This window comes from Leptodactylus fuscus, chromosome 6 (assembly GCF_031893055.1).
Source record: "Leptodactylus fuscus isolate aLepFus1 chromosome 6, aLepFus1.hap2, whole genome shotgun sequence".
Taxonomy (NCBI): Eukaryota; Metazoa; Chordata; class Amphibia; order Anura; family Leptodactylidae; genus Leptodactylus; species Leptodactylus fuscus.
In genome coordinates, this window is record NC_134270.1 from 151,033,526 (window position 1) to 151,048,717 (window position 15,192).

At 42.8% G+C, this 15,192-nt stretch overlaps 1 protein-coding gene across 2 annotated transcripts in view; it reads left to right on the plus strand.

The window, feature by feature from the left end:
* Positions 1-10,652, plus strand: part of SAMHD1 (SAM and HD domain containing deoxynucleoside triphosphate triphosphohydrolase 1) — a 30,039-nt gene extending 19,387 nt beyond the window's left edge. For both annotated transcript variants that reach the window (XM_075277580.1, XM_075277581.1), the window contains 6 exons: positions 154-269; positions 2,411-2,550; positions 2,631-2,726; positions 4,521-4,625; positions 5,955-6,092; positions 8,423-10,652. In XM_075277580.1, the coding sequence (XP_075133681.1) occupies positions 154-269; positions 2,411-2,550; positions 2,631-2,726; positions 4,521-4,625; positions 5,955-6,092; positions 8,423-8,548 (721 nt within the window). In that variant the 3' untranslated portion in view covers positions 8,549-10,652. The remainder of the gene's footprint in view (positions 1-153; positions 270-2,410; positions 2,551-2,630; positions 2,727-4,520; positions 4,626-5,954; positions 6,093-8,422) is intronic.
* Positions 10,653-15,192: the final 4,540 nt, after the last annotated feature.

Sequence of the window (15,192 nt, forward strand, 5' to 3'; positions counted from 1 at the left end):
TTGAGGGATCTAGTTGCAGAATTAGTGCTCTAAGCTGGTTCTGATGAAAGTATTGGGAGAATCTGGAATCATTAAAAATAGATGGAAAAATAAAATGTGGTGTTCTTATTAGGAAGCAGAGACCAAACCACAATTTTTTTTATTTTTCTTCAGGATTACAGACGCTTTTTTGAAAGCTGATCAACATATTAAGATAGAAGGGTCAGATGGGAACTACTACACGATCTCTGACTCAGTGGAGGACATGGTTGCCTATACCAAACTCACAGGTAAGGCATTTTTTGGTGAATATTGGCAATTGTTTCCCACTGGAAGCTTCTGTGACACTACAGACACAGGACAATGCGTGAAGTCATCCTGTGTGTGGTGGTCTTCATTCATAGACCATATCTATCTATCATCTATCTATCTATCTATCTATCTATCTATCTATCTATCATGATAAATATATGTACAGCACCATAGAAATAATGGAGCTCTAAAAATAAATTAAATATATATTGAATTTTATTTTTAGCTATTTTAAAATAAATTGTCTTTTATTTTTAGGGCCCCATTATTTCCATAATGATTATTATATTAATTACTTGGTGCCGTACCTATGAGGGGTTTACATACATTACCCCAAATAAGTACAATACTAACAGTGACCAACTGGTACAGTGGGATACAATCCATGAGGGAAAGGGGAAATGGACAGTAGATGAAGGATATTGTGTCATACATTGGATGTAATGTAGTCTGTGAAGCATAAATGTGGTGCTGCAGCAACCTAGACAAGCGTTGGCTTTTAAATATATTTAGGTCCCTGCTGGTCTCTGTTTCCTGGTCCAGACGTGCAGGAAGTGACGGACTTCATTTCCTGTCTGTGAAAAGGGGACCAGGAAGTAGAAACTGGATGGGGATCGGTAAGGTAGATGCAGCTTATTTTATTTTCACGGGACTCTAAAATTTCAATTGAAAAGGCCCCATCTAATGGACTACCCCTTTAAGGCCTAGCCTATTTTGTGGTTAAAAGGGTTCACAAAAGTTCCCATGTCTTTGATGGAACTTACCCATAGAACTATTTCACATTACAGCTTTGAGGACCATTCAATCCTCTTGTCATGCCACTGGAGCAAGGTGGCACCACTTGTTAAAGGCATGGCCTCTCCATCGATCACAAGGGGTATTTTCTAGGCTAGGTTCACAAGCAGCATTTTTTGGGTAGAAACCTGGGGGACCCCATGATAGTCTATGGAGTCCACAGGTAACCGGTTTTTAAGTGGATTAGGTTTCCGTTCTTCGGGTCTCTAAGCAGATCTGAAGAACGGAAAGCCGAATGCTAGCATGAACCTAGCAGAACAGTGTTTCCTATTAACTGATTTTGGGGGAGGTAGAATTTATATCCCTGTGGTGCAAGATTCTTCTCTTACGCCCCACCCCAATCAAATTGCTGTAGCTAAATGGGGACTTGTTTTTTGTGAACGTTTTATATATTTTTAGAACCATTTGGGGGTATTTAATTGAAAAGGAGGAGGGAGATGATAGGAAAAAAAGCATAATTATGGTGTTTTTGTTTTTTTTCCCCTTTTCCTATGGACACTTATCAGCAATATAAACTGCCCAGAAATCTGTTAGGCCCTGAGCTGCCATCACATCACATTGGTGCCCCATGATTGTATTGCTGATAAGAAGGCCTGCTTCCTTTGTCTGACCTAGATACCATGGCCACTATAGATAACTGTATCTAAGGGATTTATCTGATCCCTGCAAGAACTATACACCTCAGATGCCTGTATATCCTACCATGAAGCTATGAAAACATTATAACTCCTGTTTATGTCTATGAAGGTTTCAGAAACTGAATAGAACATTTACATTCGGCTGGTTCCATAACTTCTGATCGGGGACAGGAGAATTAACCATTGTATCCCCGTCTTGGCCATATTTGATCAAGATGGGATTACTCCTTTACATATAAATAGGTTTTGGTTTTTTTTAAATCTACATTGTGAGCACCATATAGGGATCACAATGTACAGTTTTTTTTCTTTCCTTTTAAGTATGTCTTTGTAGAATGGGAGGAAATCCACACAAACATGGGGAGAACATACAAACTCCTTGCAGATGTTGTTCCTGGCAGGATTCGAACCCAGGACTCCAGTGCTGCAAGGTTGCAGTGCTAACCACTGAGCCACCGTGTTGCCCCTCCTTTACATATAAATAGTTGATCTGCTCTGCCCATGCCAGCCACATTAAATGTACATGATACGGTTTGCCAAATACAACATTGTGGTTCACCTCGGGTCTTTGTTTCTATCCCATTGTCAGAAACCTTGCAGTTCCTGGAAGAAGCAGATTACATAACACACATGATATTTGTCTAATAACCCCCTCTGTTTCTATTCCTCTCTTTGTTCCATGCCAGATAATATTTTCCACCAGATCTTATACTCCAGTGATCCTGAACTGTCTAAAGCCAGAGAGATATTACGTAAGGTAGAACGCCGCCAACTTTATAAGTATGTGGGACAGACCCAGCCAAAAGCCAATACCAGGATTAAGCCGGTGAGATCACGACGTCATGGTATTTATTCTCTTTGTTTGTCTCTATTGGCTTTATATAACTAGTCTGTTATGTGTTACAGGAGGAGTACGACAAATTACCGGCTGACTTGGCGAATTCTACCCCTCAGACCTGTCCGCCAGACGTCCTACTCAACCCAGAAGATTTTATAGTAGATGTAAGTCCTCATCTTCTTCTGGCTACGAAGCTTTATTCCCAAGCAAATGAATGCCCCACTGTTTTTTACCATTGAAACTTTTACCCTATGGGCCTCAGATTTTACAGACTAAACTCTCACATCAAATATTTGAGCTGTTGCAGAGCTTTAGTATGAGAAAATAAGCAGATTTTGATCTAGTAGCAGTGACGTGTGATAAGGTCATCCGTATAAGATGAGTCAGGGGAAGACATGCAAACCCCACATGTGACCAGTAGAAGCCGTATATGAGGTATACAGCTAGACACAGCCCTGCTCCTATTCAAGTTAGTGGAATCAGGGTTGCAGTTCCAGGCGCCACCACTACAGTGCACAGAGCGCTATAGAGTATATACCGTAGTACTATATACAGCTTCTGGTCTGTATAATGTAGTGATGGCGCCTGGGACTGTAGCCCCACTTCTTCCATTAATGTGAATAGGAGCAGGGCTGTTTCTGACTGCAGGTGGAGGTGAGGTCTGGGTGTCAGACCTTGTGGCCAGGTCATCATTATCAATTATCTCTGGCCCCTGGATAAATCTTATTTAGACTACATTCACATGTGATTCAAAGTCTCCATTCAGAGCCTCCTGTGCAGAATTAGGCTGCATTCACACAGAGTAACGCCAGCGTGTATCACAGCTGTACACGCCGGCGTTACAGCAGGGCTGCCGTACACTTCCCATTCATTTCTATGGGAGCCGGCATACGAGCACTCCCCATAGAAATGAATGGGCTGCTTCTTTCACTGCGAGCAGTCCCATTGAAGTGAATGGGAAGTGTCGGCGTATACGGCAAGCTCTGCTCATGCCGTGCCGTACACGCCGGCACTTCCCATTCACTTTAATGGGACTGCTCGCAGTGAAAGAAGCAGCCCATTCATTTCTATGGGGAGCGCTCGCATGCCGGCTCCCATAGAAATGAATGGGAAGTGTACGGCAGCCCTGCTGTAACGCCGGCGTGTACGGCTGTGATACACGCTGGCGTTAAGTAGTGTGAATGCAGCCTTAGTCTTATGGGAAACCGTTTTTTTTTTGTTTTTTTTTAACCAGACACAAAGTCCTGCAAGTCTGACTTTGTACACATAGATAGAGGTGGCATTACTCAAACAGAGGGTTCAATCAGTACAGGAGACAAAAAAAACGCATACAATGGTGGTGCTCTAAGTCTAAAAGATGCACAATATTTATAATGAAGAAAAAAATGCTTGGCACTCACCAAAGTTGCATAAAAAGTTGTAAACTTTATTGATAAACGTCCAGTGACGAGCTTGAAAAAGTATATTTTGTATACGAAACAGCTGTCGCTCGGCTCTGAGTGTGCCTCCTCCCGCTTCAAACTTTTTATGGACGTTTATCAATAAAGTTTACAACTTTTTACGCAACTTTGGTGAGTGCCAAGCATTTTTTTCTTCATTATAAATCATGTCTGACTTTGTGTCTGGTTAAAAAAAAAAAAACGGGTTTCGCCGTGGAGAGGCACAAGACGCTCACCAGTGATCACTTTGCAAACCCATTCAAGTGAATGGGTTTGAAAACTGACTGCCGGGTTTCAGTCTCCTGTCCAGTTTCTCTGGTAAAAATGGAAACCCGCAAAGCGGAGACCGGGCGTAGGTGTGAACTCGCTCTGAGTGTCCGCTAATGTCTGTTATGATAGGTGTCTTTATATAATGGAATTCAACAGTAGTTTGAACCCTGCCTAAGCAGAAATGGATAATCTGTGATTTGTATACTCTGTTTGTCTTACTGTAAGTATATTTTTTCACACCCTGTGTAGGTCATTCATATGGATTATGGAATGAAAGAGCAAAATCCAATCAATAACGTGCGATTTTACTGCAAGACTGATCTGACCAAAGCGATAAGGATCACAAAAGATCAGGTAGGAACACGATCCAGCCTCTGTTACGCGGTGTATTCGGTTAAAGATTATGAATATGGAACTGTGTCAAAAGTTGTCCATGGCAGCATAACTGAGAACAATCCGCCATGAGCTGCTGACAGATTTAGGAGAGAGCTTTCAATACTTTTACTGCAATAAGTGTTACAGGGCTTGTACCACAATAGACCTTTATGGCATATTCTCCGAAATGTATGATCCGTGTTGGCCCAAATGGTGGTGTGTGCTGGGTGTTTGTGGAACTGGCTGAGACGGCAGCGCTAAGCACCCTGGAAATGTAGGCATTCAAGACCGGAAACTGCCATGGACTCAAGGTGACAGATAGTAGAACTATAGAATTATCTGTGGAGATAACACCGCTGTATTGTGAAATTGTCTTCTAGCTCCTGTAACCTAATGAATGTCCTCTCAGGTTTTCCTTGTGACCTTTGTGTCTGGAGATAAGGATATTTTATGGCTTCACTTTGTGGTCGTTCAGATGGCTTACTGATCAGAGATCTTCCATATAGTAACATAAAGGTCCTTAGTTCTGGACCTCTTTAGTTATACGATATAGTAAGTAGAGTGTCAGTCTGGCCGTGACGCCATTTATATTGCTTTTATTTATATAACACTGACTATAGTCATATAAAGATATGTAAATATAATATTTAGCACCTCTTTAGTTTCTTAAAGATTAGGCAGATTATCCTTCTCTTGCTCCAAAAGCTGAACACTATTTAAAATAAATGACAATATAGGAAGAGCAATATTTCACCGAATCGGAACTAAACTGTATAGAGACTTAAGTTTTCGTCATAAAATTGCCGCATCTTGGACTGTCTTAAAGGAGCAAAAAAAAAAAATCTGCTGGTGCTATGAGCAGGCATAGATTTGTTCTTTAGTTAGGATAAATCTGTAGACTGACAAGATTTCCATCCAGAGTACTTACAGGCTTTTCCTGGTTCTTAAAGGGTCCACCCTGATGGCCCAGCCTTGTAATAATCAATAAGAGATGAGCAAGGGGGAATCCTACACCAGGCACCCCGCCATATCAGCGGACCCATGTCAGTATGATATTGATGACCCATCTTGAATATAGGTCAGCGTGTGGGAACCTCTGATGTCAGTAAATCTTCCCCAATGTGCTCAAGGTAATCCCTCAACTCGGGTAGGGAGAAGAGTCATGTAATACACACAGCTCTTCATTTACCAGTGTACATATCATGTAGTTGGTGGAAAATACACAAGACACAATGTTGTCCCTGGATCAGGGAAAGGGCAATGTGTTTATAAGATTATTCTTATTCTGTATACTAACTTCTCCATCAGGTCTCACAGCTTCTTCCCGAGAAGTTTGCAGAGCAGATCATCCGCGTCTACTGCAAGAAAACTGATGACAAGAGTCTGGAATCCGCTAAGAGATACTTTGTGCAGTGGTGCATGAACAGGGACTTCTCCAAACCTCAGGTCTGTCCTTTTAGTGGAGCTTCTATGTGTCCCGGTCTTGGCTCCTTCCTTGCATTTCTGGACTACGTAGAAGAGTAATATTCCTGCTCATCCTTACAATTTGTTATGGACACTGCATAGCCCTCTGAAATACTCTGTTTTAGAGATGAGCGAACACTAAAATGTTCGAGGTTCGAAATTCAATTCGAACAGCCGCTCACTGTTCGAGTGTTCGAATGGGTTTCGAACCCCATTATAGTCTATGGGGAACATATACTCGTTAAGGGGGAAACCCAAATCCGTGTCTGGAGGGTCACCAAGTCCACTATGACACCCCAGGAAATGATACCAACACCCTGGAATGACACTGGGACAGCAGGGGAAGCATGTCTGGGGGCATAAAAGTCACTTTATTTCATGGAAATCCCTGTCAGTTTGCGATTTTCGCAAGCTAACTTTTCCCCATAGAAATGCATTGGCCAGTGCTGATTGGACAGAGTACGGAACTCGACCAATCAGCGCTGGCTCTGCTGGAGGAGGCGGAGTCTAAGATCGCTCCACACCAGTCTCCATTCTGGTCCGACCTTAGACTCCGCCTCCTCCAGCAGAGCCAGCGCTGATTGGCCGAAGGCTGGCCAATGCATTCCTATGCGAATGCAGAGACTTAGCAGTGCTGAGCCAGTTCTGCTCAACTACACATCTGATGCACACTCGGCACTGCTACATCAGATGTAGCAATCTGATGTAGCAGATCCGAGGGTGCACTAGAACCCCTGTGCAAACTCAGTTCACGCTAATAGAATGCATTGGCCAGCGCTGATTGGCCAGAGTACGGAACTCGACTAATCAGCGCTGGCTCTGCTGGAGGAGGCGGAGTCTAAGATCGCTCCACACCAGTCTCCATTCTGGTCCGACCTTAGACTCCGCCTCCTCCAGCAGAGCCAGCGCTGATTGGCCGAATTCTGTACTCTGGCCAATCAGCACTGGCTAATGCATTGTATTGGCATGATGAAGCAGTGCTGAATGTGTGTGTTTAGCTCAACTACGCCGGTGGAGTAGTTGAGCTTAGCACACAGATTCAGCTCTGCTTCAATCAGCACTGGCCAATGCATTCTATTGGCGTGATGAAGCAGTGCTGAATGTGTGTGTTATCTCAACTACGCCGGTGGAGTACTGGAGCTAAGCACACAGATTCAGCTCTGCTTCAATCAGCACTGGCCAATGCATTCTATTGGCGTGATGAAGCAGTGCTGAATGTGTGTGTTTAGCTCAACTACGCCGGTGGAGTAGTTGAGCTAAACACACACATTCAGCACTGCTTCATCACACCAATAGAATGCACTGGCCAGCACTGATTGGCCAGAGTACGGAATTCGGCCAATCAGCGCTGGCTCTGCTGGAGGAGGCGGAGTCTAAGGTCGGACCAGAATGGAGACTGGTGTGGAGCGATCTTAGACTCCGCCTCCTCCAGCAGAGCCAGCGCTGATTGGCCAAAGTACGGAATTCGGCCAATCAGCGCTGGCCAATGAATCTCTATGGGAAAAAGTTTATCTCACAAAAATCACAATTACACACCCGATAGAGCCCCAAAAAGTTATTTTTAATAACATTCCCCCCTAAATAAAGGTTATCCCTAGCTATCCCTGCCTGTACAGCTATCCCTGTCTCATAGTCACAAAGTTCACATTCTCATATGACCCGGATTTGAAATCCACTATTCGTCTAAAATGGAGGTCACCTGATTTCCGCAGCCAATGACTTTTTCCAATTTTTTTCAATGCCCCCGGGGTCGTAGTTCCTGTCCCACCTCCCCTGCACTGTTATTGGTGCAAAAAAGGTGCCAGAGAAGGTGGGAGGGGAATCGAATTTTGGCGCACTTTACCACGCGGTGTTCGATTCGAACATGGCGAATACCCTGATATCCGATCGAACATGTGTTCGATAGAACACTGTTCGCTCATCTCTACTCTGTTTCCCTAACTCCTGTACAATAGTGAGCCATGTTGTTTCCATAACTAAATGCACTTCTGTGGAAGTGACAGATACTACATAGTTCAGAACAGCGCTGTCTGCTTCCTGCTCCATTCTCTGTATTGGCAGCTGAGAATAACATCGCTGGGGGTACAGGGTGTCAGACCCTCATCATTCTACTATTGATTAACTATCCTTATCATATGTTCTCAATATTTATAGCCTGGAAAATCCCTTTAAATGATTCAGACATGTTGTTCTGGAAGGCCATAGCTTTCTTTTTGTGAGCTAATGCATATCATCTTGTTGTGTACATGCAGTTTAGTATTTATGTACTAGTTTTGTTCCTAATAACTAGATTTGCGATGTCTCTTTTTCAGGACGGTGATGTTGTAGCCCCAGATATGACTCCACTGAAGGCCAGCTGGGCTGCAGAAGACGACGACAGTGACTCAGAAAATAAAGCTCTGCTGCACAAATCCAGGGTCCGACTGTTCAACAATTAAGTATTTAGCCATCTTTACCGTCCTGGCCGCGTGAATTAAAGACCAATCTTGCTTTAAGCTGCTCCTTTACCCTTCAGTATTTCCGATGGCTTGCAGCAAGTTGTGCGCTCAGGTGACTTCTGTATTTAAAGGGAGGTAGACTGCTCAGAACTGATGACAGCGAACCACGTTTTATTGCCTTTGCAACTCAGGAGGACGCGAGAGCTGTCACTCAGGGGGTAGGGGCCGGGCAGCATTCAGTGCACATTAAAGGGTCGCCTCCTGGGTACTTACAGTTGCTGCACCAGTGGCATTAAGGCGTGAACTTGTTGGTCATGGCATCTGCATGACCATCACCACCAGTTATGTTTACACCCCCTATCCTCTATTTGGCTTTGTAATCAGTTTTGCTGGGTCAAAACCACTGACAAAGTCCCTTCCTGTGTTAGTTTCTTAATGTTTTAAGATGGGTGTCACCTGTTCTCTGAATATATGTGTTAGTTCATCTTTCATGCGTCACTCAGACATGAGTATTGTGCGTCTTTATAAAGAGGACCTTTCACCACCTCCACCATCCCCCAACTTTTTGCATTACTTAAGAGAATTTCCACTGATTCCAGAGCAGTTGGAATTATTTCTGTAGCCCCCACCCTTCCTGAGCAATAGGTGCGGATAGTTTCAGCACCCAATATATTAATTCTACGCTCTGTTGTTAAGTGAGTGGTCCTGAGCTGGAGCAGACAGTTCTGGGCCGCCCACCTGACGGTAGAAAGACAGTCTAGTATAGTGGGTGCTGAACGTAACAGGAATGGTGGGAGTTAGAGGAAAAATTCCAGCTGCGCCAGAATCCGTAGGGTAACACCTATTGGAGGAGGGAAAAAACTAGAGTGAAAGGTCCGCTATAACAGTCTGTATTCTAGTTGTTAATGACTGGATTTCCTGTTACATTTAGAATATGGAATGTTAAATATCAGGCCAGTATTCCAGTCTGAATGAAGCCATACACTGAGAAAAGATCTGGGTATGTCTGTCCTTTCATTACATATAGGGGAATACATGCCTTAATCTTTTGTGAAAATCATGTTCTACGGTATGTTTGTTGCAAATCATGTCTGTTTTTGTGGTTCTGAGCAGTTCAGTGTGTGTAGTCATTAAGGAGGATTCTGGGAAAGTGAATATACCATCACTTTATCTGTACAATCTTAGGATGGGACCCTAACTAGAGATGAGCGAGTACTGTTGGGATCAGCCGATCCGAACAGCACGCTCGCATAGAAATGAATGGACGTAGCCGGCACGCGGGGGGTTAAGCGGCCGGCTGACGTCAAAGCGGAAGTACCAGGTGCATCCATTCGTTTCTATGGAGCGTGCTGTTCGGATCGGCTGATCCGAACAGTACTCACTCATCTCTAACCCAAGGGATGAGAAGACCCCTTTAGGGTAAGTTCACACAGGGTTTTTTGGTCCAGAACCTGAGGTGGCGGCCGCCTCAGGTTCCGGACCAAAGTACGGGTAGCTGCGACTGGATGCCAAGGCAATGGACCAGCATTCAGTCGCACACTCTGCTCCAGATTAGGCCCAAATGAATGGTCCTAGTGGGGAGGAGGGAGTGTCTGCAGGCGGATGTCATGAGGCGAATCCGCCTGAAGAATGAGCATGAGGCTTCTTTTTCCGGGTCCCGGAAAAAAAAACTGACCGGCTCCCATTGATTTGAGTGGGAGCCGTCTTTTTTGGTCAGGATTTTGAGGCAGATACGGCCTCAAAATCCTGACCAAAAAACCCCATGTGAACTCAGCCTTAAACAATGTCATTCATGTGAAGAACCTGCTGTGAATGTTTTTGTACATTTTCTAAGTTGCACTAGCTACAACATTGGACAGTGCAGAAAAAAAGTCTCTTGTGCACTTTTTATTTCATTTTTCATGTTTTATCCTGATATTTTTTTTTTTGTCTCCACCGTTTCTACATTTAAAAGATTGTTTGGTTATTACAGTTGTATATATACTACTTTTTTCTTTTATTTGTCATCTTTCAAGATGGGGTTTTAAAGTTTCAAGGTTTTGTTAGGTAAAAAAAAAAAAAATCCTATAGATATATATATATTTGTATACATAATACATTTATGACTAATGTAAAAAAAAAAAAATCTGTATCCTATTTCATCATCTTTTGTTGTTTTTACCCTTGAAATTTTTCTGTTAAAAAAAAAAACAAAAAAAAAACACATTTTGCATGTCGGTATTTTTTTACAGTTGTGCTTCCACATTTAACACTGTTTTGGGATAACCACATTTAATGGAAGACTTTGCACAAATTGTGACATTCTGTTGTAGACACTGGTATAACCCCACATCACTAAAGTAGAGGGTTAAAGAGGTTTTTTTATTAATTTCTGATCAATCCTTAGGATGGGCCATAAATAGGTGATTGGTGGGGGAACTGACTTGCCCTTTAAAGGGGTTTCTGTGATCTTAAAAAAAAAAAAATTAAAAAATCTGTGTACAAGTAGGCAATGGGGTAAAAAAAAACAAAAAAAAACAAACAAACAGCTAATACATATTTAAAGGGGTTATGTGGGGAGAAATAAAGCTCATCTGTGTGTATTCCTTGCAGTGGATAAGCTTTACTACTAATATATAAGCTGCCCATCCCCCAGGGAGTCTGTACGTCTGTCTGCTGCCTCCGCTCTCCTCCAGTTTTGTGTACATAGAGTAGAGCAGAGTCTATCTAGTGACCAAGAATCAGAGTGTCAGCAGGGGGAAGAATTTCTGGCCTCCCCTGCTGTGCGGCAGTAATAATGGGGCTCTGGGGGACCTGGATATGGATATATTAGTAATAACCCCTTTAACCCTTAAGTACTATCATGGTGTCTATCATACACATATCATTGATAGACTCCATGATAGTACCTAAGGGTTAATCATGTGGCCGATCCTGCAGTAGTGACACCTGGCACATCGTTCCTGTGGTCTCTCTTGTACCCCAATTAAGTTCGCTGGAATTTTCCGTAAGACTGGTGATCTGAACAGTCACCCATGTTGGAAGGTTTCACAGCAGCTCCCTGCACCGTTATACGCGTCCTATAGAGGTCACATCTTATACTATTTCTTTTGCGGTTACATGTTCCCTATAAGATGGCTACTTCTGCATTTTTTCTACAGTAAATTTATTGTGTACATATTTCTAAATCAAGTTGTGACACCTTAGATCAATGTTCCTGTTAACCTTTTAACACCTGTGACTGAAGTAACTGGTCGCAACGTTAAATCGGAGTCCCTGCGGCGGCCATTGATTTGCGCAGTGGTCACGTGGATGACGTACCTGACATTGTGGATCCTGGACCTTGAGAAGACCACTGGATTGGTTACACATTGAACAGGAATGGAGTGAGAGGTTTTTTGTTTTTTTTTCTTCATATTTTTAGTTTTTCTTATATTACCGTACATTGCCAGATTAATGAAAATCCAGGAAACTCTTTTGAAGGGCTTGAGGATAACAGATTTGTGAGAATGATGGGGAAACCAACATCAAGATTGTATGGATTTGCACTAAAAATCTGTTTTCCTTGTCGGGACATTCTAAGCCATGATTGTAATTCCTAACACCATATTCTGGCGGGTTTACTTCGCCGACAGTCACATGGACGTAGCTCTTTGCTTTGTGACGGGATTTTCACGGATCACTCAATAGATTCAAATCTATAAGGAATCTCAAGTTTAACCTAGATGCAAAATGGTAGTGTTGTACCACATTAGTGTGAATATAGGCTAAGCCTGGCTATTCAGGAGGCCATATACCTTGGCTAGCTGTTCCTCCATCCCCGGTACGTATGTTATATTCACTAGTGAGAGGCAAATAGGAGCTGTCAGACGCTTCCATCAGTGACGTATCTCCATTGCGAACAAAAGGATCAGAATATTGTAATATGACATGCCCAACCCTTATGGAGTCTGAACACTCCCATACACATTATAGTGGCTGCAGCTCACACTAAACTGCGCACGGTAGGCCTATATTCACATGGCTGTAAAAACGTCCATTTGTTTTGCACCTAAGGGGCGGCTATTGTCATGTAACTCGGCTTTGTAGTGTATGGAAGGGATCTGTAAAAATGGGGGGGGGGGGGGATATTGAAAATTCAGGACAATGGACCATCACAACATTGGTCATGTGAGTAACCCCCATTCACATTATTGAATTTTAATGCAGTCTTGCGGAAAAAAAAAAAAAAAAAACTATAACATTCATGTGAAGGTAGAGTTAGCCTACAGACATATAATGTGTATGGCTGCCTTTAGACCGAGGCTAATGGTTGGCTTAAAGCGATCGATACTAGATCTGATGCCCAGTGCTCCCACAGATCAACCATAACAAGACTTCAATGGGGCAGCACTGTAGTTAGCACAGCAGGTGCGGCACCCAGAATGTAAACCATAGCGGGGGCCACACTGTCTCCATACAGACACCCACAGATCTAATATTGATGACCTATACGAAATATAGGCCATCAATTGTTGGAACAGGTTAATTCCTTTAAAAATTCCACACTGCTTCAGCTTTCCATTGCAACTTTGCTCGCTGGTTAGCCTGAGCCACGCAATGGGGAATCTGTGGCCAAGTCAGTCAGTGGAAGAGCAAGCAGGATTTGGTCAAGGCTGGAATTTGGAGCTGATTTTTTTTTTTTTTTGGTGGAATTTTTCTCAAAATGTGCTCTGACTTATGCCGTATGTGTGTGTCCAGTACGTAACTATTGCTGTTTCTGTTTTAGTGTGTGGGAATAGCTTATTATATACAATCATGTTGGTGATGGCATAACATGTCTTTTTCTACAGTATAGCTTAATAGTAAACTTCTATTTCTATATAAAAATATCTAAAGTATATTTGTAAAGTTATCTGAGGAATTGTAATGGATTCCTACAATGTCGCTTTTATTGCTGTTGTTTTTTATTTTCTTTAGCGTATTGCATTTTATATTGGAAAAAAAAACAACCAAAAACCACATTGATTGTAGCCAAATAAAACAAGGCGCTTTTCTAGACATGTGTCCTGTATTTTATGTTAATTCTTTTTGGCCTAGGTGTTCTATAGGGTAAAATGTTCAGGGACCTGGGTTCGAATCCAGCAAAGAATAAAAGCTGCAAGGACTTACTGATAGGGAATGCATAGTGTGAGCTGTATATGGGACAATGACTGACCATGTGTGTAAAGCGCTGCAAAATATGATGGCGCTATATGAGTGACCCAAATAAGATTACTATAGCACACCGTCTTGTAGGGTACCTGTTAGAGCTCCCCATTAGACTACAGCAATGGGTAGGGGGTGATGAAACACAAAAGTAAACAGATCTTTATTGATGTGAACTATATTGTAATTGGGCTCTATCAAATGCCAGTACATGCCCCTCCCCCTTGTCTTGTTCAACAGCCCCCTCTTCAGTCAGTGATATACTGAGCAATGTGCTGCCACAACCATATGGTATATCGGCCATAATTGAGCCAATGTATCTTTTTGAGTTAAGCGAAAGTGTAACATTTTACTCCTTTGTCCTCGTTCAGACAGATGCCTTGGATTATCCCTGAGGAACCTGCAATGCATTTGGGAAGTCTTCAAACCTTGTCACTTCTTTCACATTTTAGGGTCTTGTGTTTCCACCATCAATCTGCACTCAGTAAGTTACAAATCTTTGCTAATTTATTAAAGGGATTCTACCATTAAAACTTTTCTTTTTTTTTTTTTTTTTTTTTTTTTTTGTGGATAAGACGTTGGAATGGCCTTTGGAAAGACTATTCGTCTCTTACCTTTAGACGTGGTCTCCGTCGCGCCGTTCCTCAGAAATACCAGTCTACAAATGAGTTCTCCCGCAGTGATGGGGGCGGACCCCAGCGCTCAAACAGTGATGAGGGCGTCCCCACCGCTGCCAGAGAAGTGTCTCCAATCGCCGCCTCCTTCTTTGTCTGCCGCGTCATCTTCAATGTCTTCGGGCACACTTCTAGCAGAGCAGGCACACAGGTCACAGGAGAATGGCCGCTTGCACAGTATTGTTAGCGGCCATTTTCCTGTTGCCTGTGCCGGAAGAAGACATTGAACATGACGCGGCGGACGAAGAAGGAGATGGCGCTTGGAGACACTTCTCTGGCAGTGGTGGGGATGCCCCCATCGCTGCAAGAGAACTCATTTGCATACTGGTAAAAACCGGTATTTTTTTAGGAACAGCGCTGCGGAGACCACGTCTGAAGGTAATAGACAAATAGCTTTTCTAAAGGTTATTCCAACGTCTTATCCACAAAAAAAAGTTTTAATGGTAGAATCCCTTTAAGAAGGAAAAAAGAAAATCTTGCATTGCCATAAGTATTCAGACTCTTTGGATAGTGCTTGCTGAAGCATCTTTGGCAGTGGCTACAGCCTCCCGTCTTCTTGGGTATGAGGCCTCAACGTCTGCACACCTGGATTTGGGGATTTTCCGCCATTCTTCTCTGCAGATCCTCTCAAGTTGATGGCACCACAAGTACCTATTGTTTAACTCTAAAGATGTACCAGTACTTTATATGAAATGAACAACAACACAACCCCAGTTTCTTTAGTGGAACTATATTGGCCACGGTGTTTATTAAGGTTACCCAAAAAACTTTACAATCAAATAAATCTCCATAAATAAATAATCC